Source organism: Balaenoptera physalus (assembly GCF_965194825.1).
Source record: "Balaenoptera physalus genome assembly, chromosome: 11".
Classification (NCBI taxonomy): domain Eukaryota; kingdom Metazoa; phylum Chordata; class Mammalia; order Artiodactyla; family Balaenopteridae; genus Balaenoptera; species Balaenoptera physalus.
The window spans coordinates 69,734,884-69,760,056 of record NC_138896.1 but is presented as its reverse complement, the minus strand read 5'-3'; the positions used below and the strand labels follow the sequence as shown (position 1 = coordinate 69,760,056).

Sequence of the window (25,173 nt, the reverse complement as noted above, 5' to 3'; positions counted from 1 at the left end):
GGCAGTCTCTGACCTTGTTGGCCTCGGGCCTGGCCCAGAATAGCTCTGGGGCTGAGCTGGGCCTGGATGAGACCTGTGTGTTCATCAGCATGCGTTTATGTCCCAGGGCGCTCGAGTACGTGGGAATACACACGCACTCTGCACTGGCCTCTCTGCATGCCTGGGTCTCTCAGTGCGCGTGCCATGGAGCAGTGTGTGAGTCTGCACACATGTGCACATGTACAGAGCTGCCACCCAAGTTATGCGATATGGAGGCCCTGCCAGTGGGTCAATAGCAGATGCGTCCGTGTGACACAGGTAAGTGTACACACCACCACATTCCTGTGACTGTGGAGTCATGTATGTGTGCAGGGGGTGTAGGAGAGGTGCAGGTGGGTGTGTGCACATCTGTGGTGGGGTTGGGTAAGGGCCCTGGGCTGTACTGCAGGGGGACAAGGGCAGGTGGACCAAGTGGAGGCTGTCTTTTGGGCACTACCGGGCACTACAAATTACCAACAACGCTGGGAGAGAGGCTGGGCAGGTCTTGCCCCATTTATCAGGTGTAAAACTGGGCTTGGCAATGGCTGTGATGCTACCCAGTGAGTGGGGAATGAGTGAGGGAAGACCAGCCCCCAGTCTTCCAATTCCCCTAGATGTGGCTGAACAGGAAATCTAGGCTCTGGGGAGGAAGTCAACAAGGCGCTTCTCTTCCTGCTTGAGCCTAGGCAGCACTGCCTTCCCTCAGCTACAGGTACAGATAAGGAAACTGAGGCCCAGAGAGGGGGAAGGGCTGGCCCAGAGACACCCAACACAAGATTAGATCTCTCCTGCTCAGGGCCTGGCCTGCCTGCCCTGTTTGTTGCCAAGTGGTGGGACCATATGCTCCTGGATCACCTTGCTGTCTCCACATGTGGCTATGGCCACTCTTCAGCCCTTGGCCCTTCCTCCCAAGCCCCAGAGACCTCTTGCCTGCCCACCGCAACGTGCCAGGCCACTCACAAACCCGCCAAGACCCTGCTCATCTGTGAAGGAGCGCTTGCAACCTGCCATGTACTCCACTCCACTGGGGATCTCTCTTCAGCCTGGCAGGACGGGGCATGCCTCCCACCAGCTCAGACTTGAGTAGAGCATTGGTGGGCCATCCTTTCTGCATTTCCACTGCCTGTCTCTGGATGGGGCCTCTCGGCCTCAGTGTTGTCAGCTGTGAAAGGGGCAGTGACTTGGGTCATTCCCTGGAATCCGCGTGCCTCGGTAAGTGAATGGAGAACCAGAGGCAGACAGCAGACTCCTTTGTTACAGGCTTGAACCGTGCGCCCTACCCCTGCCGGGAGGTCCGCTGGAACAAGGCTTCCCACCACCTTTTCCAAGGTCGCAGGCCCTGGCGCGCAGACAACCGCTGGCTTCACGCTCTACCGGACCATGCTGAGACTCAGGAGTGCGGGCAGGGGACTTTCCCAAGGTTACTCAGGAGTGGCCGCTGGCCACGGACGCCCTGCCCACCGGGGGCAGCCTCGGTTTACCCTACTCTCGGCCACAGGTTTCATGAACCCACCTGGTGCTCCTCTTGTGCCGGCCCCTGTGACTGGTGCGGGCGGAGGAAGGTCACCGGGCTGCACCTAGGCCCGCAGGGAGTCAGAATGGGGGCGGGCGGGAGGGGAGGGGATTGTAAAAGACCCCGGCGGGACGAGGAAACCAAGACTGCTTCCTAGACACACCCCGGCTCTCCTGGGCGTGAGCAAGAGCGTGTGCGTGTGTGTGTGTTGGGGGGAGCGGGGGGCGGGTCAAGCTCCCACCTCCTCTCCTCCTTCTCCCACTCCCCACTGCGTCCCAGGAGACTTCAGACCCTGGAAGACAGCAGACTGAGACCGCAGGAGAGCCCTAGTGCGCGGGGCAGATGGACGCCAAACCCCGCCTCCTTCCAGGCAGGCCCCCGCCCTCGACTCGGAGCGGTACCGGGAGGCGAGGCGAGGACGCGGGGTTGGGGTGGAGTGGCCTTCGGGGGCGGAGCCTTCGGGGGCGGAGCCTTCGGGGGCGGAGCCTTCGGGGGCGGAGCCTTCGGGGGCGGAGCCTTCGGGGGCGGAGCCGACGTGGGGCGGGCGTCCGCGAGAGAGCAACCGCGGCGGTTTTCCCGGCGTGCGCTTCCGCGCCGCACAGGTAAGGGATGGGTGGAGGTCGCGCGTCTGGGGTAGAGCCCTTCTGCTCCCCGCCCCTCCTCACTCCAGGTGGGACTTTAGTCTCCGCGCCCCCTCGGGCCGCCGCGCGCCGGCCCTCCACGACTCCTCGGTCCCCGGCAGCGCTCACACCCGGGCCGTCCGAGTTTGTCCGAAGGCCCCTCCCTCCCAGCGGGGTTCAGCTTCGTCCTCCCTGCCCCTTGGTCACCCTGTCACCACGGGACAGCCTCCCTGGGCCCGTGCCTGACACGAGGGCAGACAAACACGTGGGCAGTGCCCAGGGGCTTGGCCTGGGCTGTGGGGCGACCCCGCGGGGCCTCACCCAGCCTGAGAGACTGCCAGGAGGAGGTGACGCCGGCTAGTGTTGCTTGCAGTGAGAACGGCATGGGCAAATGCCTGGTGGTGGGAACTGGATCCCATGTTTGGGAAATTCCAGTGACTGCACGTGCCTGGCCAGGAAGAGGAAGGAAAGCTGTGAAAAAAGCGACCAGAGAGATTGGGAAGGTGGGGGGTGGGGTCTAGGACAAGAAGCCTGGAGCCACGGAAGGGCAGAGGAGGGGTGCGGGGGGAGGGTGGGGGGAGGGGCCCAGGTGGAGGCTGGGACCCGTCAGCTGTGACAGTTCAGCGCCTCCTCCCTTGGGCAGCTCCTCCCTCCTCTGCCTACCACTGAGTTTGCTGGATGATCAAGGGGGTTCCAAGGCAGCCCAGGAAAAAGCCTCCACAGCAAGCAGCACTTCCTTGCCTGTCCAGACCAGGAAATAACAGAGTGAGTACCATGACAGGGTGTGGCCCAGGGGCCTGAGGGGCCAGGCCTTGGAGGAGGCAAGGGAGAGAGGGACCCAGCATGGACAGAGGCCAAGAATGCAAGAGAGAGAGAGAGACAGAGAGAGAGACAGAGAGAGAGAGAGAGCAGGTCTGGCTGCTGGTTAGATTGCCACGGGGACTGGCAGCTGACTCACCTGGACACGCCAAGACTAGCCAGTCTGTCCTCACCCCGCCCCGTGGTGAACCTGAAGGCTGCCTGGGAAGCCTAGGTACTTGCTGTGTGCCCTAAGGTGAGTCGCCCAGCCTTTCAGGTGAGCTTGGTGGGACTGGGAGCCAGAGGCCTGGGTCTGAGCCCTGTACATGCTCAACAGTTAGTGTCTCTGGGCCCTCCCATTGCTTTCTGGGCCTCAGTTTCCCCATATGTACATCATGTGCAGTCTACTACTAAGGAACCTTAGAGCTGGATGGAGTGAGAGGGTAAGGAGGCCATGCCCTTAACCAGAGAGGAGTGGGTTGGAGGTGGGACTGAGGTTTGAAAGGGGAGACTCCTGCCGGGTCCCTGTGGTGTTAGGTTCAGCACCTCTTCCTCCTCCCTCGCCAGTGTACACACTCAGGCACACTCATGCCTGGCCTGGCCCCTGCCCTCACACTCTCCTCGTTGCCTTTGGGATGAAGCCCCAGAACTCCCTAGCCTGGGAGCAGAGGCTCTCGGGACCACCAGACCAGATGTCTAGCCTCAACTGCAGTCTTCTCCCCACCCACTGTCTCACCAGCCATGCTTAACCTCTGGCCTTTCCTCTGGGCAGTGTGACTCGGTTTCCTAGGGTTAGAGATCCTTTTGGGGCCACAGACCTGGAAGGGTCCCAGAGTAGTGTTGCCAGTTTGTGTCGGTAAGACTCATCCTCAGGGGCCCCAGGCTGCACTGAGAGATAAGGGAGACTGAAGAGCAGGTCCCCATACCCAGAGGAGCTCCCCTCCACCGGTTTATCCTTTCTAGGGAGGCCTAAAATAGTTTGAAAAGCTGTGATTTAGTCAGACCTCCATTTCACAGAGGAGGTGATTGAAGCCCAGAGAAGAGCAGGGCTCTGGATAAGCTGGGGCATGGCCAGGTCCGAATAGCTGGGCAGAGGTCAGAAGGGGGTCCTGTGGGAGCTGCTGAGGTGTGAGCCATGGGTCCAGGGTAGGGGAGCTTCTGCCAGCCCCATGGGGGCAAGGAGAGGAAGCCGAAGGGGGAGAGGAGCGCCCTGGGTGTGGCATTGGTTGGGGTGGGCCCCAGGTAAGTGTCGGGGATCTGATGTGCAAGGCCTCCCAACAGTGGGTTATCTGCTGCAGGTCCCCAGCTCACCCTGATGTGGTTCCTAGTCTGTACCTCCCATCCTGGCTGCACCCTCCCCCCTCCACCTTTAGCTAGTGTCCTCACCTCTCAGCTCAGACCCCGACAGACTGCCAGCTGAGGGTGGAAAGGTCACTTCCCAAAGGGTCTTTCCATTCCACCAGTTTCTGGAGATATGGGTGAGGGTCAGATGGGCCCAGACCGCACTTGCTGTACCCCTGACTCCTTGGCTGTGTTGTCCTGGTATGTCTGAGCTGGCTTGGAGCAACCCTCCCCCAGTCCTCCACAGGGGGCTGGGGCTGCTGCAGGGGGCCAGCAGAAAGAGAAGCCTGCAGTTGGGTGTCCAGCCATTTCTCCTTCCTGCTTCTCCCTCCCAAGGCCTCGCCCTCCTGAAGCAACAACAGCAGGAAAGGTGGGGCAGGAATGCCTGGGCCTGGGCCCTTGGCCAGAGTTCTGAGGCACTCGTCTCACTCTGCCCCAGAGCCAGTTCCCTGGGAATTGTAGGCTCTGGCAGGGGCCTGGAATGCCCTTTGGTGTCTTTGGGGTTGGGTGGGGAGGGATGAGACCCCTTCCCATTTGGTCCTTTGGGTCTGTCTGTATCGCCTCATATTATGTCTACAGCCCCACCCAGATCAACCAACTCAGAGCCTCAGAGTGTCAGAGTCGGAGAGAGGCTGAGTCTGAGGGTCTGGGGTTAAAAGACTCTAATTCTCAACCCTGGGATGTACAGTCACGTAATCTGGGCAGATGACCTCCTTTGCCAGGTCTGGTAGGAGAGGGCTGTGTCTGATTGGAGGATGCAACCTGGCTATGGGGGTGGGTTTGAACCCAGGCCCCTTGCTCCCCCTCCCTCCAGTCAGGAGGCTGCGTTCTCAGGTGATCCTGCTTTCTTGGAGGGTCCCGCTGTCCAGGGCAGGAGGTCCAAAGACCTGCCCACCCCCATGGCCCCCATGTCTGGAGTAGAACCCGTCCTGCAGGTTGCAGTGGGGCATGAAGGGTCTGGCTCTTGCTCACACTCACCTCACCCTCTCATGGCTTGGAATCATCTCCTCTGCAACTGTCACCAAGTCCGTGTCCCCAAGTCTGACTTTGAATCCCATCACTCCCCCACTCTGAGGCCCTCCATGGCTCCTCTGTTAGCCACTTAGGCAGCTCTTGGTGGGCCACCTGCAGAGCCTGGGCCTTCATGCCCATGAGCCTTTGCTCTCATGGTTCCCCCACCTGCATGCCTTGTCCTCCTCTCTGCCTCTTTATTTCTTGCCCATCCTTCATGGCTCCAGCAGGAAATTTCCCACTTCCCCCAGACCTCTCCTACATCGCCCTATTGGGTGACAGGGGGTCCTGAGCAATGGCCTTGAGATAAAGGCTGTGCTCCTCTGAGAGTATGTCCTTGTTTCCAGAGAGTCAGTGGAGAGAGGGCTAGGTCGGAGCACTACTAGCTGTTACTCTGAGCCCTTGGGAGCCATGGTGGGTGTTTGAGCAGAGGAATGAGCAGGCCAGAGGGCTTAAGGAGCATCTGCCTTTTGGGTAAAAAATAGATGCTTCCCTTGGCAGTTCTGAGCCCTCTCTCCCACTCCTTCAGGCTCCCCTCAGCTGGGCCCAAGTGGAGCATGAGCAGGGGTCACTGGCCAGTTCAGAAACTCCCCTTCGGGGTGACCTGGGCTCCTTGCTCAGTTCTGAGGTAGGGTGGTCATGGGCCTTGCTTTTGGGCATATGGCCTGAGAGGGCACCCTGCTCCCATGGCTGCTATTCGCTCTAATCTGTGCTTGGTTCTCAGGCCCTGAGTCTGGCACCCTGGCCATGTGCAGCCCTGAGGAGGCAGCCCTGCTGCGGCTGGAGGAGGTCTTCTCAGCCACACTCGCACGCATCAACAGCTTTGTCCTCCAGCCCCTTCTGGAGGCCGGTGAGTTGAGGGGAGGGTAGGGGATGCAGGAACCGTCCTAGGGACAGGAGTCCTCCCTTGTTGGACCTTCTGACTACAGCTTTCTCAGCTGCAAATGGGAGCGGTGACATTTGGTGTGGGTGTCTTCGGATGGGTCCAGGGCCCTCACCCCCAGTTGCTGGCTGCTTCCTTCTCAAAGGGACCCCAGGGAACCAGGCTGTGAACCTCATTCTAGCCCAGACCTGCTGTGAACGGAGGCGATGTTCCATCTCTCCCAGGGCACAGGCCTGGATTCTCTGCCTGAATTCTCATCTTGCTTTCACCCAGGGCATGACTGGAAGGCAGGATGCCCGGTTTGCGAAATGACCTTGGGCAGGTGCCTTCCTCTTGGGGGCTCTGTTGGTGCATCTGTGGATGGCAGGAGACTACAGAACCCTATGGACTCCACATTCTAGACCTGAGGAAGCTCTGAAACTCAGGGGGAATTCTTGTACTTGGTGGCCCTAGGTCATCAGTGCTGTCCCTGTTTAGTGAGGAGGTGGACACGTGCCCCTGTTGAATCCACAAGGGTGCTGCCCACTGCTGTAGCCTGCCCATCCCTTGCTGAGCTCAAGGGGGCACAGGGGTTTCCAGTTCTGTCCCAAGGACCCCAGGGATGTGGGACCCTAGCTGCAGCTCCAGGGCCAGGGGTGCTGCTGCCCGTCGGGTGACCACCCAGGGCCTCTGCGTGCTCCCTGGAAGGTGGAGTGGCCCTGTTCCCCTCACAGTGTGCTTGTGCTCCTGCCCCAGCTCCAGAGCCCTCAGATCCCTGGGGCAGAGAGTGCCTACCGCTCCTGCAGCAGCTGCACAGGAGCTCCCAGCAGCTGTGGGAGGTGACGGAGGAAAGCCTGCACTCATTGCAGAAGAGGCTGCGCCACCCGGACTCCATCAGTCTGGAATCCCTGCTGCTGCTGCACAGCGCTGACCGTGTCCTGCAGGTCCACCTGGAGTAAGATAGCCGAGGCGGGGCTGGGGCTGGCACTGGGACTCACCTGGGTCAGGGCTTCGGCAAAGGTTTGGGTTCAGCCCTGGGTTTGGGTGTTAGCCTGGTGGCAGGCTCAGGCACCCCAGATCTGAGCCTGCTGGCCTCCCAGGGAAAAGAGACTTTGAGTTAGAATTGTCTAGTTGGGTCAGTTAAGACTCAGGGTCACCAGTGCCCAGAGCCAGGCCCTCAGGGCTGCAGCCACTCAGTGGGTGGGATCTGGGGACACCAAAAGGGCAGGGGCTTGGGTCTGGAGCTGAGGGTTGGGCTTGCTGGGTGTCCCCTGTGCTACCTACAGGTACCTCGAGTCCTACACAAGCTGCGTGGCAGTGCAGGCCTTTCAGAAGGCAGTAAACAGGAGGAGGTGAGCACGGAGTGCTGCAGTGGGCCTCTGAGTTGGTGGTGTCTGGGAGGGAGGGCTTGGGGAAGCCACGTCCCCAGAGCAGTGAGTGTCACGGCCTGGGACTCATCCTGAGCAATCCTGGCTCTAGCAATTACACGCTGATCCACACTGAAGAGAGGGAGGGAAGCCTAGTGAGGCTGTGAGCAGAATCCATATACCAACTAGCAGGAGTGACCCTGGGGCGGGGAAGCATTCCTAATAGCTACTCAGGGTGGGCTTTAATCTCTGAGATACTGCTACCAAATCTCCAAGAGGGTCACTCAGCCACTGTTTTTCTGATGGGAGAGAGGTTTGGGGTCTGGGACTGGTCCTGGGATCTGGGGGATTAGCCAGGGCAAGGGGGCAATGGTGGCAGGTGCGGGAACGGAGGAGGGGAGAGTGAAGGGGTGTGTGGCCCTCCCTCCACTCAGAGAGTACTGGCAGGGCCAATGGAAGGCGCTGCAGCAGCTCCTGTCGGGCATGAACTCAGAGGGCTCGGTGGGCACAGCGCTGGTCCAGGCCCTCCGCCAGCCACTCACCCATCATGTGCGGCAGTACGTGCTCCTCCTGCTGAAACTTGGGGACACTGTTGGGGAGGTAGGTAGCAGGGGTGACGGGGAGTTGCTGGTTATCAGGCCTGTCTCCCGTGGGGAAGCTGAGGGACGGGAGAAACGGGCCTCTGGCTCAGGGAACCTGCCTACTCAGGAACCCTGGTTTGAGAAGGACCTGGCCACGCCTTGGGGACATGGTCTTGTTCTGGGGGGTTTGAAGGGACATGTCCTTGCCCTGGGGTATCTGAGGTACATGGCCCTGCCCTGGTGGAGCCAGCAGAGACCCGGAGAACAGATGTAGAATCATGTACTGGGTGTGAGGACACATGGCCCAGCCCCAGCTGGGGGAGTCATCGAATGGTCCTAAATCCCCTGGAAGCATCCTCCTACTACCAGAGGAGGGGCCGGCAGGGAGAAAAGGGAAAGCTTAGACTTAGACCCAGACCTCCTGGCCAGCTGGGGCCAGGCCAGGGCTGGGGCAGTCATCACAGGGTGGGAGAGGATTCTGATAATACCCCGCCCCGGCTGCTCTGTCCCCCTACAGCGTCACCCCGCCCGGGAGCTGTTGGTGCACGCAGCCACAGTCTTTGGGAACTTGCAGTCCTTCATGAGGCAGGAGCTGGACCAGGCCATGGCCACACAGGCCCTCTGGCACACTCTGAGCAGCCGGCTGAGGGTGAGTTTGAGGCCTGAGGGGCAGTGAGGGAAGGGGTTGCCGTCCGGCAGGGGCCCGTTGGGTAGCTTGAGCTGCCTGCTGCATTCTCCATGCCTCAGCTTCCCCACCTGGGTGGGGGGCAGTGGCTAAAGCAGGTGTCTGTGACGTTCCCCTGTCCAGCCATCCTCACCCATTTGCTGAGCACCTCCTGGGCTGGGATGTGAGCTTCTGGCTCTGGGGAAGAGTGGTCAGCAGAACCGACCCTGTCTCCTGGGATGTCACTGAATGATTGCACCCCCGAGTCACTGCCTGTATTGCCCCTGCAGGAAGGAAAGTCCCCTGTGCTCTGACAGGGCGTGACAGGCTTGGGGCCCAGTGCAGAGAATTAGGAGGACAAGTGAAGGGGACAAAAATTGCCAGAGAGAGGCAGGGATTGTAGAACCCTGGGTGAGAGTTGATGGAGGCTTGGCTGGGGCCGTGGCCTGAGATGGGGTGGAGGAGGACAAAGTAAGGCTTCAAGAGAAGTTGTGCTGTCCTGCTGGGTATAGCCAGGAATGAACCCCCCCCACCTTGGAGCCCCAGTGCCCATCACTGACCTGGGAGCCTCCAGGAGATGCTCAGAGTGTTGGGGGGAGGTGCCTGGGGCAGAGGCGGGCAGTGGAGTGGCCGGAAGCATCCAGCACAGAGGTCCCTGAGCCTTGCACCTCCCTCCTCGCCTCGCCAGGATGTGCTCTGTACCCCCGCTCACCGACTCTTGCAAGACAGCCAGGACATACCTGTGACGGTCACCCCGCTGAGGGCAGAGCGTGTGCTGCTCTTTGATGATGCCCTTGTCCTGCTACAGGTAGGGTGGGGCTGGCCAGAGGTCTTGGGGTCACAGTGGGGGTCTGGGAGCTGGTTGAAAAAAGGAGTAGGAAAGAGACATGTGGCTGGGAGCGAGAACTTGGGCCTGGGGAGGTGATGGGGACAGAAAGGCAGAGTGCTAGGGTGGGGGCAGCAGGTGGAGCCATCCCTGAAGGAGTGTGGGCTATGGAGAAGGGCTCTTCCAGTCTCAACTCTCCACAGCTGGCATCCCTGTTAAATGTCTTCACCTCAGTTTCCTTATCTGTCAAATGGGATAGTTGTCAGTTTGTCCTTCAGCAGATGGCAGACAACTCCTAGTTCTCTTCCTCCCATAGGAGAGGAACCTCAGACAATGGTCATAGGTGGCCCATAGTGGCTGAGGAGGGCTGCATGAACCATTCAGGGCACATGCAAGGCTTCTAGAGAAGAGTTCCATGTAGCAGCAGTGCCCGGGCTCTCGGCATTACAGAAGTCAGGAGGGAGCCAGTACTAGGGTTTGGGATTTGTTATGTGGCCCATAACCTTGGCTGTGCCTAGTTCCCCCTGAACTTGTATTGCCCTTGTGATAGCCAGAGCACTGTCTTCTCTATCCCCCTAGAGTGTCAGCCTGGAACTCCCCTGCAGATAGGGAAGCTGAGGCCTAGAAGGGATGCTACTTGCCCATCCAAACTTGTGTCTCCTGAAGCCTGGTTTTGGGGTTTTGATTCAGTTTGAGTTTCCCTCCACTCCCGATTTCACCCTCTGTGCTCCAGGTACACTGAAGAGATACTGTCACTAAAAGGTGCTGAGCCTTTTCCCATATCTGGACCTTGGCACGTCCTGTTGTCTGTGCTGGACCCTCTCTTGTCCTGGCCCATGTCTGGCACACTCCTCCTCCCCTTCAGGCCTGGGCCTGGTACCGCTTCCACCTGTGTCTGTTGCCAGGTGAAAGGTCACTCCGCAAAATCTTCCAGAGGAAGGGAGGTTTGGTCTGGCTCTCAGAGCAGGGATGACATTCCAAGTAGAAGGAACAGCACATGCAAAGGTTCAGGCTGAGGAGAGTTTGTGGCAAACGGAGGAGGCCCGGGCAGTGGAGGGGAGTGGTCTGTGTGGTCTCAGGTGTCAGGCTCAGCCGTAGGGACCTTAGAGAGGTTTCCAGCAGGGGCTAACAAGATCCACGCATTTCCAGAAGACCACTCCGGTGGCCCTGATGGAGCAGAATGTCGGGAGTTCAGGAGGCTGATCCTGGGTTTCTGGCCAGGCCCTCGGGTGGGAAGGGAGGTGGAGGAGCTGCCCTGGAGATGGGGAACCGGCAGGGGTGGTGTGGGACTCAGTGCTGGGCGTGCCGCACTGAGCATGCTGGGGACACCCAGCGATGTGCCAGCGAGCTGGTGCTTGGGAGCAAGGCCAGACCAGAGAATAGGTGAGCATCTTGCCCACCTGGGCCCCATCTTCTTCCAGGGCCACAGTGTCTACACCTTTGATCTGAAGCTGGTGTGGGTGGAACCCGGGCAGGACGGGTGAGCACCCCCATCCAAGGACACCCCAGGCCTTCCCTCCCTCTACCCCATGTAACCTGCCCACCCCGGGGCTCTGACTTGGGCCCTCCCTCAGCACCCTCCTGGACAGAGCTGGGGCCTGCTCATCAGCTCCATCTGTCTAGGTGCATGTTTCACCTCCTCACGCCTGAGGAAGAGTTCTCCTTTTGCTGCAAGGACCCGCAGGGCCGGGTGAGTGTGGGCGGACTGTGAATTCGGGGAGTGGGGTCAGGGGAGTGAGGGAAGGTGACAGGAGGGTAAGGGGAGGGCACAGGTATACAACCCTGGAGGCTCATTGGGAATGTCAAGCCTCTGGAGTCATGGTCAGAGTGAGTCAGGGGTCAGCCTGGGCTCAGGCATCAGAATGCCGAAGAGAACAGGTGTTTTTCTCTGTGAAGCCAGAGTTGGGGCCTGTTCGAAGGTTCTGTTTGGCTTCTCTGGGCAGGCCTGAAGCTGCAAACAATTATCTCAGGTCTGGATTAGGCCCCAGGGAGCAGCGCGGGAGCCATTGGAGGTCCCCGCAAGTGATAAGAATGGGGTGTGGGTAGGGTGATACCTGATGCTGCCCCAGGAGGCTTCCTAGAGGGGCTGCCTCCAGCAGCAGTGGCCTGTCCTATGTTTCCCTGTCCCCCCGCAGGTGGCCTGGCAGTGGAAGGTTACCCAGGCTGTGTGCCAGACCTTGCGTGGGAAGAAGGGCTTCCCGGTGCTGGGGGCGGGCCTCGAGCCTTCTGAACCCCCCACCTGCCGCTGTGGAGCATACACCTTCCGTGCGGAGGGCCGCTTCAACCAGGCCACCTATGAGGGCGAGTGGTACTGGGGCAGGCCCCATGGCAAGTGAGTGACCGAGGCTCTGGGCCAAGCCAGGCAGGGATCCTCCTGGGAGTCTGAGGGGCAGACAGGACCCATATGGACCTAATTGCCTCGGGGCATGAACCAAAGGCTGTTACCCCCTGTGGTGAATTCTGTTTGTCCCCCAGAGTCTCTCTTACGTCCTCTTGGACAGGACCTGGCCCATTGTAGGTTTGTGCCAGATACAGTCTTGATGGCAGTGAGGCTACCGAGCGTGGGGGAGACATCAGGAAGCCGACCTGCAGGGCCCACGGTTACCATTCTGTTCTCAGGCGGGTGGAAGAAAACTTTCGTGTCTACATAGCATTGTCTGGTGATGGTAGAAATGTTTTGCAGACATTCTGTCTTCCTCAGTCCTTACAAGAATGCTCTGGGGGAGTGTTATCACCCCCTTTATAGGTGCAGAACCTGAGGCCCAGAGACTGGCATGACTTTCACCAGGCCTCAGGGCAGGTTCTAGGGTGAGCCTGGCCTCAGTTGCAGGTTGACACGTCCCCACAGGCAGATAGACTTTTGAAGAACATGGCCCCAACTTGTGCTACAGCTGGCGGAACCAAGGCCCAGAAAGCAGAAAGGACTCGCCAAGGTTACGCTTGCAAGCATTCCACTCGTTTCTGATACCCTGCCTGCTTCCAGAAAGGGCTTGAGGAAGCTTATGAACAAAAACACAGAAAAAGCAGTGCTGTGTCAGAAGAGGAGACAAGGATGGTAGAAACCCCACTGACTAGCACTTGGCTTGAGCTTGAAGGTTAGCTCTGAGCTTCCTGTTGGTCAAGGGAAAAAGGCAACCTGGATGCTTCCAGAGCTCTCCCTGCTGGGTGTGGAGCGCACTCTGTGAGGCTGCTGGGGCCATTGTGCCAGGAGTAGAGAAGGGCTGAGAGCCCATGTGGGGTCATAAAGCTTGGAGAAGAAGGCCGAGTTGGGGCAGAGAGTCCAGTCCAAGGGGGATCGAGGCCTTGGAGAGAGTCTGCGGCAGAGGCTGGCTGGGGGTCTTGTGTGTGTTGAAGGTCTGGTGGGTCTGGTGCCCATGGACCTGATGCCCGTGGACCTCGACTGTGTTCCAGGGGAACCGTGAAGTGGCCAGACGGGCGGAATCATGTGGGGGATTTCTGCCAGGGCCTGGAGCACGGGTAAGGCTGGGGCTGACACGGGACTGTGTGGTGGGCAGGCAGGGAGTGGTTTCCACCCCTCTCCGCTGTCACCAGCCTGGCCCCATCCTAAATTCCCAAACCTCAAGCAGAAACTTGGAGGCCATGTGGCCCAGCTCCACTCATTGTCCTAAAGGGGAAACTAGGCCTGAGGAGGGGGGCAGGTCATGGAGGGAGTGGTCCAGGGCCAGAAGGCCCTCCCAGGGTGCATGGGGGTTGGGGTGGAGATGGGGTGTCCTGAGGGGCTCTTGGGAGCAAGATGGGGCTCAGCACCTCTCAGATTCTCCCCATTGTCTGAGAAGCCCCCTTGGAAGAGCAGGGACACTCCTGGGCATGGAGGGGGTGTGACAGGTGTCTTGGGCCAGGGCTGTGGCCCCAGTGCTGACTTCCCTCCCTGCCCACCAACACCGACAGTTTTGGCATCCGCCTGGTGCCCCAGGCCTCCGAGGATAAGTTTGACTGTTACAAGTGCCACTGGCGGGAAGGCAGCATGTGCGGCTATGGCATCTGTGAGTAAGTGACCCTTGGCCTGATGGCAGGACAGGCTCGTGGGACAGGCTCGTCCTCTGGGAGGCAGGGCCAGCCATTGGTGACCCTCCCCAGGTACAGCACCAGCGAGGTGTACAAGGGCTACTTTCAGGAAGGCCTGCGGCATGGATTTGGGGTCCTTGAGAGCACCCCGCAGACCCCTCAGCCCTGCAGGTACACGGGCCACTGGGAGAGGGGCCAGAGGAGTGGCTATGGCATCGAGGAGGACGGCGACAGGTGAGTGCTCTGCAGCCCTGCAACAGGATTGAGGGGCAGAGAGGGCCCTCACAGACCAAATGCCTCAGGGCATGGGTTCCCTGTCATCACTGGGTCCATTCTGTCTGTCCCCCAGAGTCTCTCTGAAGCCCCTCACTTTCTTTCCACTCCCTCGGTTGTTGCTGAGGCTCAGGATGAGGGACCCTGACCTTGACTGCCGGAGTCCCCCCACTCTGGCCCCTCCCTGCACTTTCAGAGAGGAGTTTCTGACCCCCTGATCTGGTCCTATCAAAGGATCACAGCCCTTCCAGGCTCTCTGGGCTGAGACAGAGCCCAGTGTCCTTGGCCTGACATTTGAGGCCTTGCCTGCTCCTCTGACCTCATGCCTGCTATGCCACCTGTGTACCCCCCAGCCTTCTAGACCGCTGAACGTCCCCACGTATCTATCGTACACTCCTACCTCAATGGCTTTGCATATGTTAAATGGCACCCTTACTCCATCTGTCCTTCCTGCCACCTCTCCCGGGAAGCCTGCCAGGATGCCCTCCCCCAGGCAGGCTCCCTTCCTCCTCCACCCTCATTCCTCTTGCAGGTCCTGACCTCACCTGCCCTATGTCTGACTTGAGTGGATTCAGGCCATGTCATTGCTCCTTATCTGACCCCTGCCCCCCACCCTGGTCCCATGCCAGCAGAACACACAGAAGGTACATGGGAACAATTCTGATCCAACTCTGGCCCTACTCTTTCCTCCCCCAGGGGTGAGCGCTATATTGGCATGTGGCAGGCTGACCAACGCCATGGCCCAGGGGTCATGGTCACCCAGGCAGGTTTCTGCTACCAGGGGACCTTCCAGGCAGACAAGATGGTGGTGAGTGCAGTGACCCACGTGCGTCCTGAGCTACCCTTTGCCTGCTCTGGGGGCTCCAAAGCTGAACTGAGACTGGTCAGGGGTGGATGGGGCAGGAAGCGGGGTTCCGATGTGCTGGAGGGAGCCAGAACCTGGGCAGGAATCCAGTTCTGCCACCCACCTACCCTGGCCTTGGCCAAGTCCCTTCCCCTCCCAGCCTCAGTTTTCCCATCAGCAGCTCAGGTGAACTACTTATCATGATGACTCAGTAAAATAGCAACAATGAAGTACACAGTAATGAGGATGCCAGCAGCCTCTACTACCCATGTTTATAGACCCCTAACTGGGTGTCTAGCTCTGGGCTAAGCCTCCCAACATGATCTCGTGGGATCCTCCCAGTAGCCCTGGGGTCATGTTATTGTCCCTAGTGTAAAAGTGACAAACGTGAGGCTTGGAGAAGTTAGAGAACCTGCCCAATGTCGCATCCTGTTGAGTATCAGAACTGAGGCTCAAGCCCAGGTCTCCCGCGCCCGGGCATAGCCCTCACCTTCTGCCTCACCCACACGCTGCCAGGTGCTTGGCACATAGTGAAGCTCTGGCCTGATGGCTGTTATTGATATTGTGGCTTGTTTGTTTATCTATACTTTGTCCTGGAAAGGATTGAAGGAGGAAGAAAAGGTAAGAATAGGCACATAAAATAGATTCAGGAATAAGTAGAACACGAATTGTATCCCATTTGGTTCTGAGCTTCCTGGCAGCCGATGCAGCACAGGAGCCTGATCAGCTCCGCTGTCCCCGGGGTCAGTGACAGGGAAGTGGGGATGGTTCGGGAAAAGCCCAGTACTTCCTGAGCTGTAGGTGGGAAGGAAGGGTCCCCCAGGAGGCTTCTTGAGAGAGGCTGCTGGAGGGGAGGAGCCAGGTCCCAGGGTGTCGGTCAGGGTAACCCAGGGTCGAGGTCCATGGGCCTTGTGCTCAGTGCTCAGCAGGCCAGGGGCTGGCATCCCACCTAGGCACAGTCCTGGGAGGTATGGCAAGGCTCAGGACCCTTCTGCCCATGGGTCACTGCCCACCTCCCCTCCCCACCGCCAGTCTTCTGGCCCTTCCTAACCCACTGCTCCTACCCTCCGCGCTTCCTTCCCTAGGGCCCAGGGATCCTTCTCTCTGAAGACGACTCCTTGTTTGAGGGCACCTTCACCAGGGACCTGACCCCCGTGGGGAAGGTGAGAGCCACTGAGACCCTACTCCACTCCCTGCTGAGACCTTGGCTGGGGTCTATAATCTCCCTGCTTGGATCCAGGGCTGAGGGTAGGTGGAGCAGGTAAGGGAGGGCCTCTCCCATTTCCACTACATCTAGGGGGTGGGTGCAGCGACCATTCCCTGCTGCGGAGGTGTGATTTGATCGGGTGTGAGTCAACAGGGGATAGATGGGCTTGCCTTGGGTGCAGAGGGTGCTGGTGGTCTCCTGGCTGTGTCCCCTCCTGGCCCCCAAGATAGGGATCCACCCCCTCCACCACCACCATCAGTGCCTTGGACAGGTGCCCCTGGAGGCGTTGTCCTTCAGTATGGACCTCGCAGAAGGCAGTTGTATCCCTGCTGGGGCCTTTGGAAATGTGGGGGCTGTTTGACTGGAGGGTACTATGGCATCTAATGGATGGAGACTAGGAATGCTGTGAATGGGACAGTCCCATGCAGCAAGGAATTGCCCCTCCTCAAGGCTGGTGATACCTCATGTCCTCCCTAGGCCTCTGCCTACTTCTGGACCCAGTGGTGGTCCTCCCCACTCTGACCCGTGAGTCCCTTCTCTGTCTCCCTCGCCGTTTCCTGCCTCAGAGATGAGCCCCTTGGTGGTGGGCACAGTCAGGGGCTCCAGCAGGGGTGGAGGATTATGAGCCCCTTGGGGTGGGGCAGATTGAATGGATGGTGGGAAGGCCATCCATCAGTTTCTAGCCTCTGTGACCCAGGATGGACAGGCATGAGGCCTGTCATGATGGGATGGAAGGGCAGCTGGACAGACATCCCTGCATCTGTCTCCTGGCTTCCAGGGCAAGGTCACCTTCCCTAATGGCTTCACCCTGGAGGGCTCTTTTCGCAGTGGGGCAGGGAGAGGACTGCATACCCAGGGTGTGCTGGACACAGCTGCCCTCCCTCCAGATCCAGGCAGTACCCGCAAGAGGTGAGAGACTGACCGTCTGGCCTGTGTATTCTGAAGCCTTTCTGGGGGGTGTGTCTGTGTGTGTCTATGTTTCTACCCTAAAGACTCAGGTCTCATTAGAACGGCTTTTCTGTACCTCCTCTTAGCTCTTTGGAGAGTTCAGAGAGCTCAGGTCACATAACCCTTGTCAGAGACTCTTGGAATTAAGGGCTATGTGACGGTAAGTCCACATGCCACAAAACTGGAGAAAAATACTATGTGTAGGCTTTGCTTAGACCCTGCTTTTTTTGTAGGAAGGGTACAAGACAGTTTATGAAACAAAACAAACAAGAATAAGATAGAAAATTAAAGTGTGATTTGAGCTTACAAGAAGGGGAGGTGCAGATAAGCCTTATAATCAAGCATTAGCCTGGCTCTGAGTTCCCTGGCAGCCAGGGTAAAGAAGGAAACTTACTAAGTGGAATCACTGTCCCTATCATGGGGTATTTGAGAAGGGGATGGACTTCTTCCCTATGGGGACAGAGTTCTTCCTTGGAAAACTTCCTTGGAAAACTTCCTTGTTCAAGTGGTGACTCTTACTATGTCTGTTGAGGTATGGGTGGTGGTTCTAATGGTGCCAGCCAGCATTTCACATGTTGATTACTTGACACATTGTCCCTGCATGTTTCTTTTCCCTGACAGCAGGAGCTAAAAGTGGATGGCAAACCCTAGGGGTGTGAGCCCAGGTCGGGTGCAGGTGTAGGAAAATCTGTGAGCGTGACATGGGAGAGCAGTGCTCCATTAGACACTGCACCAGACACACACACGGCCAGACCCCTAGGCCTATTGGCTGAGACAGGATCAAGCTCAGGAAGGACCCAGGTGTGGTAGGAGGGAGAGCGGGGTCCCGTGGCGGGGGAATCCTGGGATTTGGGCCCTGGTCTCTCTGCGAGACCCCACTCTCTGGACTTGGCCTTCAGCTCTCCAGATCTTTCTGTTTCTTTTCCAGTGCTCTGTGTGCCCCTGTCTCTTTTCTCTACCACGGAGTAGATTCTCTCTGACCCTTCTCTGCCTCCCGTTTCTCCTCCTGGAGCCTTGGAGGTCAGGCCGCTCTGCATCCCCCACTCCATCCACCCCACCTGGGCCCTGACTCTGGGCCAGGCTGGATATCCCCACCTCTCCAAGGGCTGGACAGGGTCCTGCCCAGCATGGCTCCATCCCTATCCATGTCTCCCACTGCCTCCATCGCAGGCAGCTGGGCCTGGGCGTCTTCCCCGTGGAGAACCGCTGGCAGGGCGTCTATGGCCCCTTCCAGGACTTTGTTCAAGCTGGCTGCCCTGGAGACCTGCGGGAGGCCCTGCTGGGCTTCCACGTGCAGAGCTCAAGGGAGCTGCGCAAGTCCCAGGAGTACCTGTGCTGCGAGAGGTGAGGCCCAGGCATGCGTGGGCGTGTGCACCCATAGGGCATCCAGAGCTCAGTGTTGGGGTCAGTGGGGCTCTGAGTGGGCCAGGGGAGGAAGGCTTCCCAGAGGGGGCAGGCCTGGGCGTGGGTGAGAGACATGTGTGTGTGTGGTGCCCCAGGACCCACCCTGAGGACCACGCAGGCAGAATGGAGGACATCCTGGAGGAGCTGCTGCAGCACCGGGCGCCCGAGGCCCTGCAGCAGTGCCTCAGGAAGGTAAGGGCTCCAGGGGAGGGTGCTGACCAGAGGGGACAGGCCTGCCTGTGGGCCCTTGCTGAGAGGGCCTCGGTGCTCCCATCTAAGAAGTGGGGTCTTGCGTGGGCATGCTGTGCTCCAGCCCACGGTGCTGAGTATCTCTTTGTTGCCTTTGCACCTGCCCAGGCCCTGAACAACTCTCTGCATCCCCTGGGAAAGCTGCTCCGGACTCTGATGCTGACCTTCCAGGCGACATACTCAGGAATTGGGGCCAACAAGCACCTGCAGGGGCTGGCGCAGGAGGAGGTGAAGCAGCACGCCCAGGAACTCTGGGCCGCCTACAGGTGAGCTTGGTGGCACATGGGGACAACCACTGCCCTGTGACCCCAGGGCGGGGGGGTGGGGGGAGCTCTGCCCTTTCCAAGCATCAGCTCTGCCTGGTACCCTGGGTAGGAAGGGTGCCTTTGCCTTGGGTCTGGATCGAGAGAGAAACAGGGTGGGTTGGTTAATATGCAGCTGGTGAGCATAGGGGTTAGAGGGTGGGGAGGTGATAGCAAGGCCTGACTGCAGCCAGAGTCCAAGCCCCAGCCAGGCCCTGGGCTAGCCCTGACCCCAGGAGAACTCTAACCCCACTGCAAGCTGAGCCTGACCTGGGCTCAGACACCATCTCCTGTCCTGTCCCGGCTGAGCTGTGACCTCTTCAAACACTATAAACTGAAACCTTAGATGCTGCAGTTAGTTCTGTTGTAGGGTTCCAGGACACTCAGGTGGACATCCTGTACTCCCAACCTCACTGCTGGGGTTTGGGCCGCTGGGCTCTGCAGGCCTCAGGCTCCATGGTTCTGGGGGCGGAGCCCACCTGCCTGGCCTTTGGTGACTCCCATCCTGTGGGAGATGGCAGCCACGCCGCCCCTCCCTTTGGTTTGCAGGGGTCTGCTGCAGGTTGCCTTACAGTGCAAGGGCCAGGCCCCAGAGGAAGATGAAGATGCAGAGACAAGGTGACTGCCCCCATTTAGGTCTGTGGGGTTCTCTGCCCTGGTGCAGCCAGGCTCGGGTCCTGGGAGTCCTTATACCTTTGCTCCTGGGCCCTCCCTCGGGGGAAAAGGGTATTTCTTGGGAAATGTTAGGGGTTCATGCTGTTGACCAAATATTGTTCATTGACCATTCAAGAATCAGAATGATCCATGACCTCTCTTCCTTGAGCAACCTGGGGAGGGGCACTGCCACAGTGCATCAAATGCATCTTTGTTCTAAACATGTTATCCCACCCTCATCTCTTGGGTGTATGGCGGGTGAGCAGCTGCCTCAGGCACCTCCTTCTCCCTGTGCACAGATGTGGAAACTGAGGCCTGGCAGGGGCTGAGCCTGAGGTCACACAGAGCAGGAATTAAGTGGGTCACTAAATCTGTCTCCCCAGTCCCCCGAGACCAAACCTTACAATTTGCCTTCAGATTCCAGGCCCAGAGATCCTGATCAGAGAGGTCTTTCTGTTACTGCATTGCAGGAGGCATGGGAAATGGGGTTAGACATTAGGGAGAACTTCCCGCTGAGTCCTAGGAAGCACAGAAAACTAGGAGGCAGAACTGGACTAGCTTGGAACGGCTGCTGAGAGCTTTGCTGCAGGTCACTCATCTATCAGGGCCCTGGTTTTGCTTTCAATCAAATGGGGATCAAAATTCTGCCTCAGCTGCCATATTGGTTCTCAAAGTCAACTGAGAGCGTGAGGTAGTCACAGATGACAATTGGTTGTGAAATGACTGAGAACAGGCTGGGAAGGGTTTTCTCCGGGATGGAGGAGGCTGGAGGCAGGAACACTGTGGTGGGACGAGGAGTTCTGTGGGCTGTTTGAGGGGCAGCTCAAGTAGATCCCCACGCCCACCCTGCTGACCCTGACCTGTCCTGGTGGCTCTCACTCAGGGACCTGCATGTGCACAGATTGGTGCTACCCCTTGTCCTGCCCAGCTTCTACTCGGAGCTCTTCACTCTCTACCTGCTTCTTCATGAGAGGGAGGACAGCCTCTACAGCCAGGGCATTGCCAACCTTAGCCTCTTCCCCGACACCAAGCTGCTTGAGTTCCTGGACGTACAGAAGTAAGCCTCCCTACCACGCCACGTTTGCCAGAGTTCTTGTGTAGCAGAGGGTGCAAACCCAAATTGTCTTCAGCAAAAAAGCGGGGAGGTTAATTGGCTTGTGTACCCATGAAGTTCTAAGGTGTGGCTGGATCTGGGTGGTCAGCTGCATGATAAAGGAAGCAACTTCTCTCTTTCTCTGTTGGGCTGTCTCTGGCTCCCCCGTATGGTGACAAATATGGCACCAGCCACTCGAGGTTTATATTCTCCCAGCTCAGGCCCCACAGGGAGCTGGTGTCTCCTTCCCAACAGCTCCAGCAGAGCCTCTGAAGTTCCTCCCTGGCTTGGCTGGGGTCTTGAATGTGCCCCTGAATGCTGGCTGCGGCCCAGATTGGCCAGGCTGGCCTCAATATCTACCACTGGGGCTGGGGCAAGGTCGCCTGCTCCCAGCTCTTGGACTGAGAGTGGGAGAGGGGAGATCCTCAAGGGGAAACCGAGGACTGTTCCGGAAGTAGGTCAGGGCCTCCCTTCTGCCCTCAGTCATCAAAATATTCTTTCTCCTCCATGCCCCTTTGATCCATTGATACTACCGGTGTTGAGGGCATGAACACACTCTCTCCTCCCACACCTGGTCCCCTTTGTCTCAAGGTGATGGCGCTTCCCATTCCCCCTCCTGCCAAAAAACCTTGTTTCCCCTTCCGATGTGGTGAATGTTTCCTGTATCTGACCAGGCACCAGCCCAGAGACCTGGTTGTCCATGGCTTTGCAAGTGTCCCTCCTCCCCACCCCTCCTGCTGCTTCAGTGCCGCCTCCTCCATGCTGGCCTCCCTGCTCCATTGGCTCTACTTGCCTTGCGTGGCATCCCTACTTCTCGCCAGCCTGGGCCAGCTCACTGAACCCCTGGAGCAGTTTCCACCACTGAGCTCTCTGGCCTGACCCCCAGGACTTTGCCCAGGAGGGTCCCCTGGCCTGCAGCACTGCCCGTCTGTCTCCTCATTGTGTCCCAGTCCCACTCGTGTTTTGGGGCTGCATGGAGGGCTGCCCCTCAGGGAATCCCTCCTGCCCTCCTCTTGCCTGGGCTTCACACAAGCGTTCCCAGATGCCATTGTGCATCCTCTGCCCCTTTCCCCTGCTCAGCCCTCCTGGGGGACATGGAGATGCAGGGAATTTGCCCTCTGACCTCAGACCCCACACCCTGGTCCTGGCAAAGCTTCCCATCTTGCTTTAATTTCAGGCACCTGTGGCCCCTCAAGGACCTCACGCTGACGACCAATCAGGTGAGAGTGTGGGCCCATTACCTGCCCAGGAGAGGGAGGCCTGATCCTGAGCTGGGCCCCCAGGTTTGCCCAGGCTTCCGAGCAGCTCTCTGCCTCATGGTCACTGGTCAGAAGCTGCAGAAGCGGGTGAGGGAGGAGATGGCAGGCTTTCTGCACTGTTCTGATTTCCCATGTGGGTGAGTGTACAGCCACAGTGACCAGGTTCAAGCATAGGTTCCACCCTTTTACTGGCTGTACGACCTTGGGTGAGATACTTGATCTCCGTGCCTCAGTTTTCCCATCTGTAGAAGTAGTCCCTGATGCAGTACTAGTACTACCTCATGTGATTGTTGTCGGGGGATGTGGGCCAGAACACAAGGGGCATTGGTTCTCAAATTGTGTTTGCTGGATTGGCAACATCAGCATCGTCTGGGAGCCTGTTAGAAAAGCAGATTCTTGGACCCATCCCAGACCTACTGAGTCAGAGACTCAGGGAGTGAACTTGGAGTTGGTGTTTCAGCAAGCCCTGGGACTTAAGAGCCATTGACATAGAACTGGGTGGCACCCAGTGACCATTGGCTGTTATGATTCTTATCTTCTTTTTCCATTTTGATCCTCCCAGCCTCCTGGAGTCCATTTACCCCACTTTACAGTTGAGTAAACTGAGGCTTACAGTGGATCTGTGACTTGCCCTGGGTTACTCAACCCTCTGGGCAGAGCTGTTGTGAAGCCAGTGATGGGGAAGGGGTGGGTGGTGAGGGGCTTGGGGGCCAGCCCTGACCCTGGGAAAGAGGAGGTGACAGAGCTGGGGGGCTGCGGCCTCATCTAACCCACTCCCCCAACCACGCAGAGATACTCCCTGGTCAGAGACAAGTGCTTCCTGTCAGCCACGGAATGTCTGCAGAAGATGATGTGAGTCCACAGCCCAGGGAGGGTGGGCGTGGGTGGCAGGAGTGTTGGGGCCCCTGGTTGGGACTGAACCTGAGGGCCTTGATCTGGAGCCAGCTACCCTGCTGCAGCACCACGGTGGACCCCCGGGAGAAGCTGGAGGTGCTGGAGAGGACATATGGGGAAATTGAGGCCACTGTGTCACGGGTGCTCGGCCAGGAGCACAAGCTGCCCATGGACGACCTGCTGCCGCTGCTCATCTACGTGGTGTCGCGTGCCCAGTGAGCCCCAGCTGGGGGTGGGCTGCCGGAGCTTCCCTTCCCACCCTGCCCACCCCCAACCAAGACATACTCCAAAGTCTTTGAACATGGGGGTTTATGGACACAGCCTTTCTTGGTACACATGGGGAAGCTGAGGCCCAGAGAGGCCCACCCAGGGTCCTGTGGGTGCCAAACTCAGAGCAGGGACCACACCCCAGGTGTCCAGCCACCCAGGCCAGAGCTCCTTCCCGGCCGCTCGGTGCCTGTCCCTGATAGGTCCCCTTTTCCCTCTCGTTGTGGTGGCGGTGGTTCTCCAGAATCCAGCACCTGGGAGCCGAGATCCACCTGATCCGTGATATGATGGCCCCTATCCACACAGGAGGCCTGTATGACTTCTTGCTCACGGCCCTGGAGGTGAGGGACAGAGGCGGTGGGCCCAGGCAGAAATGCCCTGGCCACTGGGGCAGACCCCTTTCACCCCAGACACCATCACGGGGATGAGCTCAAATTCACAGCTTCTGTGTGTCTCCATGGGAAGGGTCCTCACAGAGCCACTGCTCTTGCCCTTGTTAAAAGGGCTGGGTGGGGGGAGGTGGGCACAGTGCATCCCGGCCCTCGGATCCCCAGGGCTGAGTGTGTTCCCGGCTGCATCCCTGAGCACAATAGGAGAGGGAAGGACCCATTTCCTTGCAGACTGTGGCTGAGGGCTGAGTTGGAGACACAGTGGTCCAGGCCCGGGAGGTGGGTGCACCCCAGTGTCAGGCCCTAGAGCCTGTGCATGTGGCTGAAGCAGGCAGGCCAGCTGGCTTCAGCCTCGCCTCTCTCCCGCCAGTCCTGTTACGAGCACATCCAGAAGGAGGACATGAGGCTGCATCGCTTGCCCAGCCGCTAGAACTCCAGGGAACCATGGTAGCTCAGCTTCTCCTGGACAAACCGCAGAGCTGAGAGGGGCCACCGTGGAATTCCCGTGGAGTGAGCGTGGCCCAGTCTGGCCCTTGTGGCCCACAGGACAGAAGGCAGGATGAGCCCTGGAGGTGGCTCTTGGAGGAGATGAGCGTTTAATTTCTCTCAGGGAGATGCTGCTGCTGTCCTGACTGGGAGGAGGGTGAGGGCGATGGGTGTGGCCCCAGAGCTGGTGGTTTCCCCTCCCCTGCCCCCTGCCACTCTCTAGGCCAGCCTCGGATGACCTTCTTGACCTGCAGCAGCTCATGGACTGGGGACAAGGAGCCCCTGGCTTCTCCTTGCCTCATCCTTGCCTCCAAGTTATTGAGCCTCTCTGGGCCTCAGTGTTGCCATCTGTAAAATGGTGGACTACATGGTCTGTAAAGGGCCTTCCATCCATCTTGCTGACTTCTGGCATCCTTCCGTAAGTCTGACTTTGGTCTGTTGGGCTGTAACTGAAGTTCTTGTGTCTCGGGTTGTGTCATTCCATTTCTCCTCTCCTGGTCAGAGGCTCCAAGCTGCTAGTGATGGCTCCGTTTATTGGGCTTTTTTCCCATGAGTTGTCTCCTGTGGACCTGCCTTCTTCCTGACTGCCCCAGGGCAGAGCTGGCCTCTCAGGGCTGCAAGGCAGGAACAGCTCCAGCTCCACCCTGACCTGCTGGGTGGCCTCTGGCAAGGCCCTTCCCCTTGCTGGGTATGCAATTGAGAGCGTGGGCTTGGAGGTCTCTGAACTACAGTCTGCATATCATGGCCGTGCTGGAGCAGGCTGGGGGCAGGGGAGGAAACTCACCTTGCTTGCCTCACTGCCAGCAGGTGCCAAGGGAATTACACACCTATGACCTCTGTGGGCCTCCGTGCAGGAGGGACAACGGAGGCATGAGGTTGGCCTATGCCCTGACCGATAAGCACCTCTGGCTCAGGACCCCAACAGGAGTTGGGGAGGGAGGCATTGGGAGCTCCTTAGCCTTTGGGAGGGGAGGAGTTTATTTAAATAGTGGTTCTACCTAGTGTGGAACCAAGAAACACAGAACTGGGTCTCGGGGCAGCTTCATCCCTGCCGGGCCTCAGTTTCTCCTCCCCACATGGAGGAGTTTGGACCAGGTGGCCTGCAGGGGCTCCCCCTGCCCTAACAGGAGATGTGTGACAGTAGGCAGGGTGACTGTGTTCTGAAGTGGTCCAAGGGCAAAGCATGGGGAGAGGGTGGGTTTATGCAGGGGCGTAGCCCTGGAGGACAAGCTGCCCCCAGCTGCCGGGCCCATGCCTTGGACTGTCAGCAAATTGGG

At 58.8% G+C, this 25,173-nt stretch overlaps 1 protein-coding gene across 28 annotated transcripts; it reads left to right on the top strand.

Annotated features, from left to right (window-relative positions):
* The first annotated feature begins 47 nt into the window (after nucleotides 1–47).
* Nucleotides 48–24,289, top strand: ALS2CL (ALS2 C-terminal like). Of its 28 annotated transcripts, none has more exons than XM_082414212.1 (30): nucleotides 48–297; nucleotides 1,279–1,438; nucleotides 1,811–1,901; nucleotides 2,795–2,916; nucleotides 6,026–6,151; nucleotides 6,920–7,118; nucleotides 7,450–7,515; nucleotides 7,965–8,130; nucleotides 8,629–8,760; nucleotides 9,464–9,583; nucleotides 11,023–11,081; nucleotides 11,225–11,291; nucleotides 11,737–11,933; nucleotides 12,956–13,078; nucleotides 13,511–13,609; nucleotides 13,700–13,861; nucleotides 14,597–14,708; nucleotides 15,830–15,907; nucleotides 16,730–16,860; nucleotides 18,070–18,243; nucleotides 18,399–18,495; nucleotides 18,661–18,818; nucleotides 19,404–19,472; nucleotides 20,392–20,565; nucleotides 21,779–21,821; nucleotides 22,423–22,452; nucleotides 22,651–22,712; nucleotides 22,820–22,969; nucleotides 23,266–23,362; nucleotides 23,781–24,289. In XM_082414212.1, the coding sequence occupies exons 5-30, from the start codon at nucleotides 6,049–6,051 to the stop codon at nucleotides 23,838–23,840; spliced, it is 2,928 nt and encodes a 975-aa protein (XP_082270338.1). In that variant the 5' UTR covers nucleotides 48–297; nucleotides 1,279–1,438; nucleotides 1,811–1,901; nucleotides 2,795–2,916; nucleotides 6,026–6,048; the 3' UTR covers nucleotides 23,841–24,289. The 28 variants fall into 28 exon arrangements, 24 of the variants coding, with proteins under 24 accessions (XP_082270338.1, XP_082270330.1, XP_082270340.1 ...); XM_082414204.1 differs by having other exon boundaries at nucleotides 1,279–1,516; XM_082414214.1 differs by lacking the exon at nucleotides 48–297 and adding an exon at nucleotides 1,100–1,230 and having other exon boundaries at nucleotides 1,348–1,438.
* The last annotated feature ends 884 nt before the right edge of the window (nucleotides 24,290–25,173 follow it).

What these genes read in the sequence shown, in the direction of transcription:
- ALS2CL (XM_082414212.1), top strand. Translation starts at nt 6,049, where the DNA reads ATGTGCAGCCCTGAGGAGGCAGCCCTGCTGCGGCTGGAGGAGGTCTTC. An exon ending in TGCAGCAGTGCCTCAGGAAG is followed by an intron (nt 18,496 to 18,660) that starts GTAAGGGCTCCA and finishes GCACCTGCCCAG; the next exon opens with GCCCTGAACAACTCTCTGCA. An exon ending in GATGAAGATGCAGAGACAAG is followed by an intron (nt 19,473 to 20,391) that starts GTGACTGCCCCC and finishes GCTCTCACTCAG; the next exon opens with GGACCTGCATGTGCACAGAT.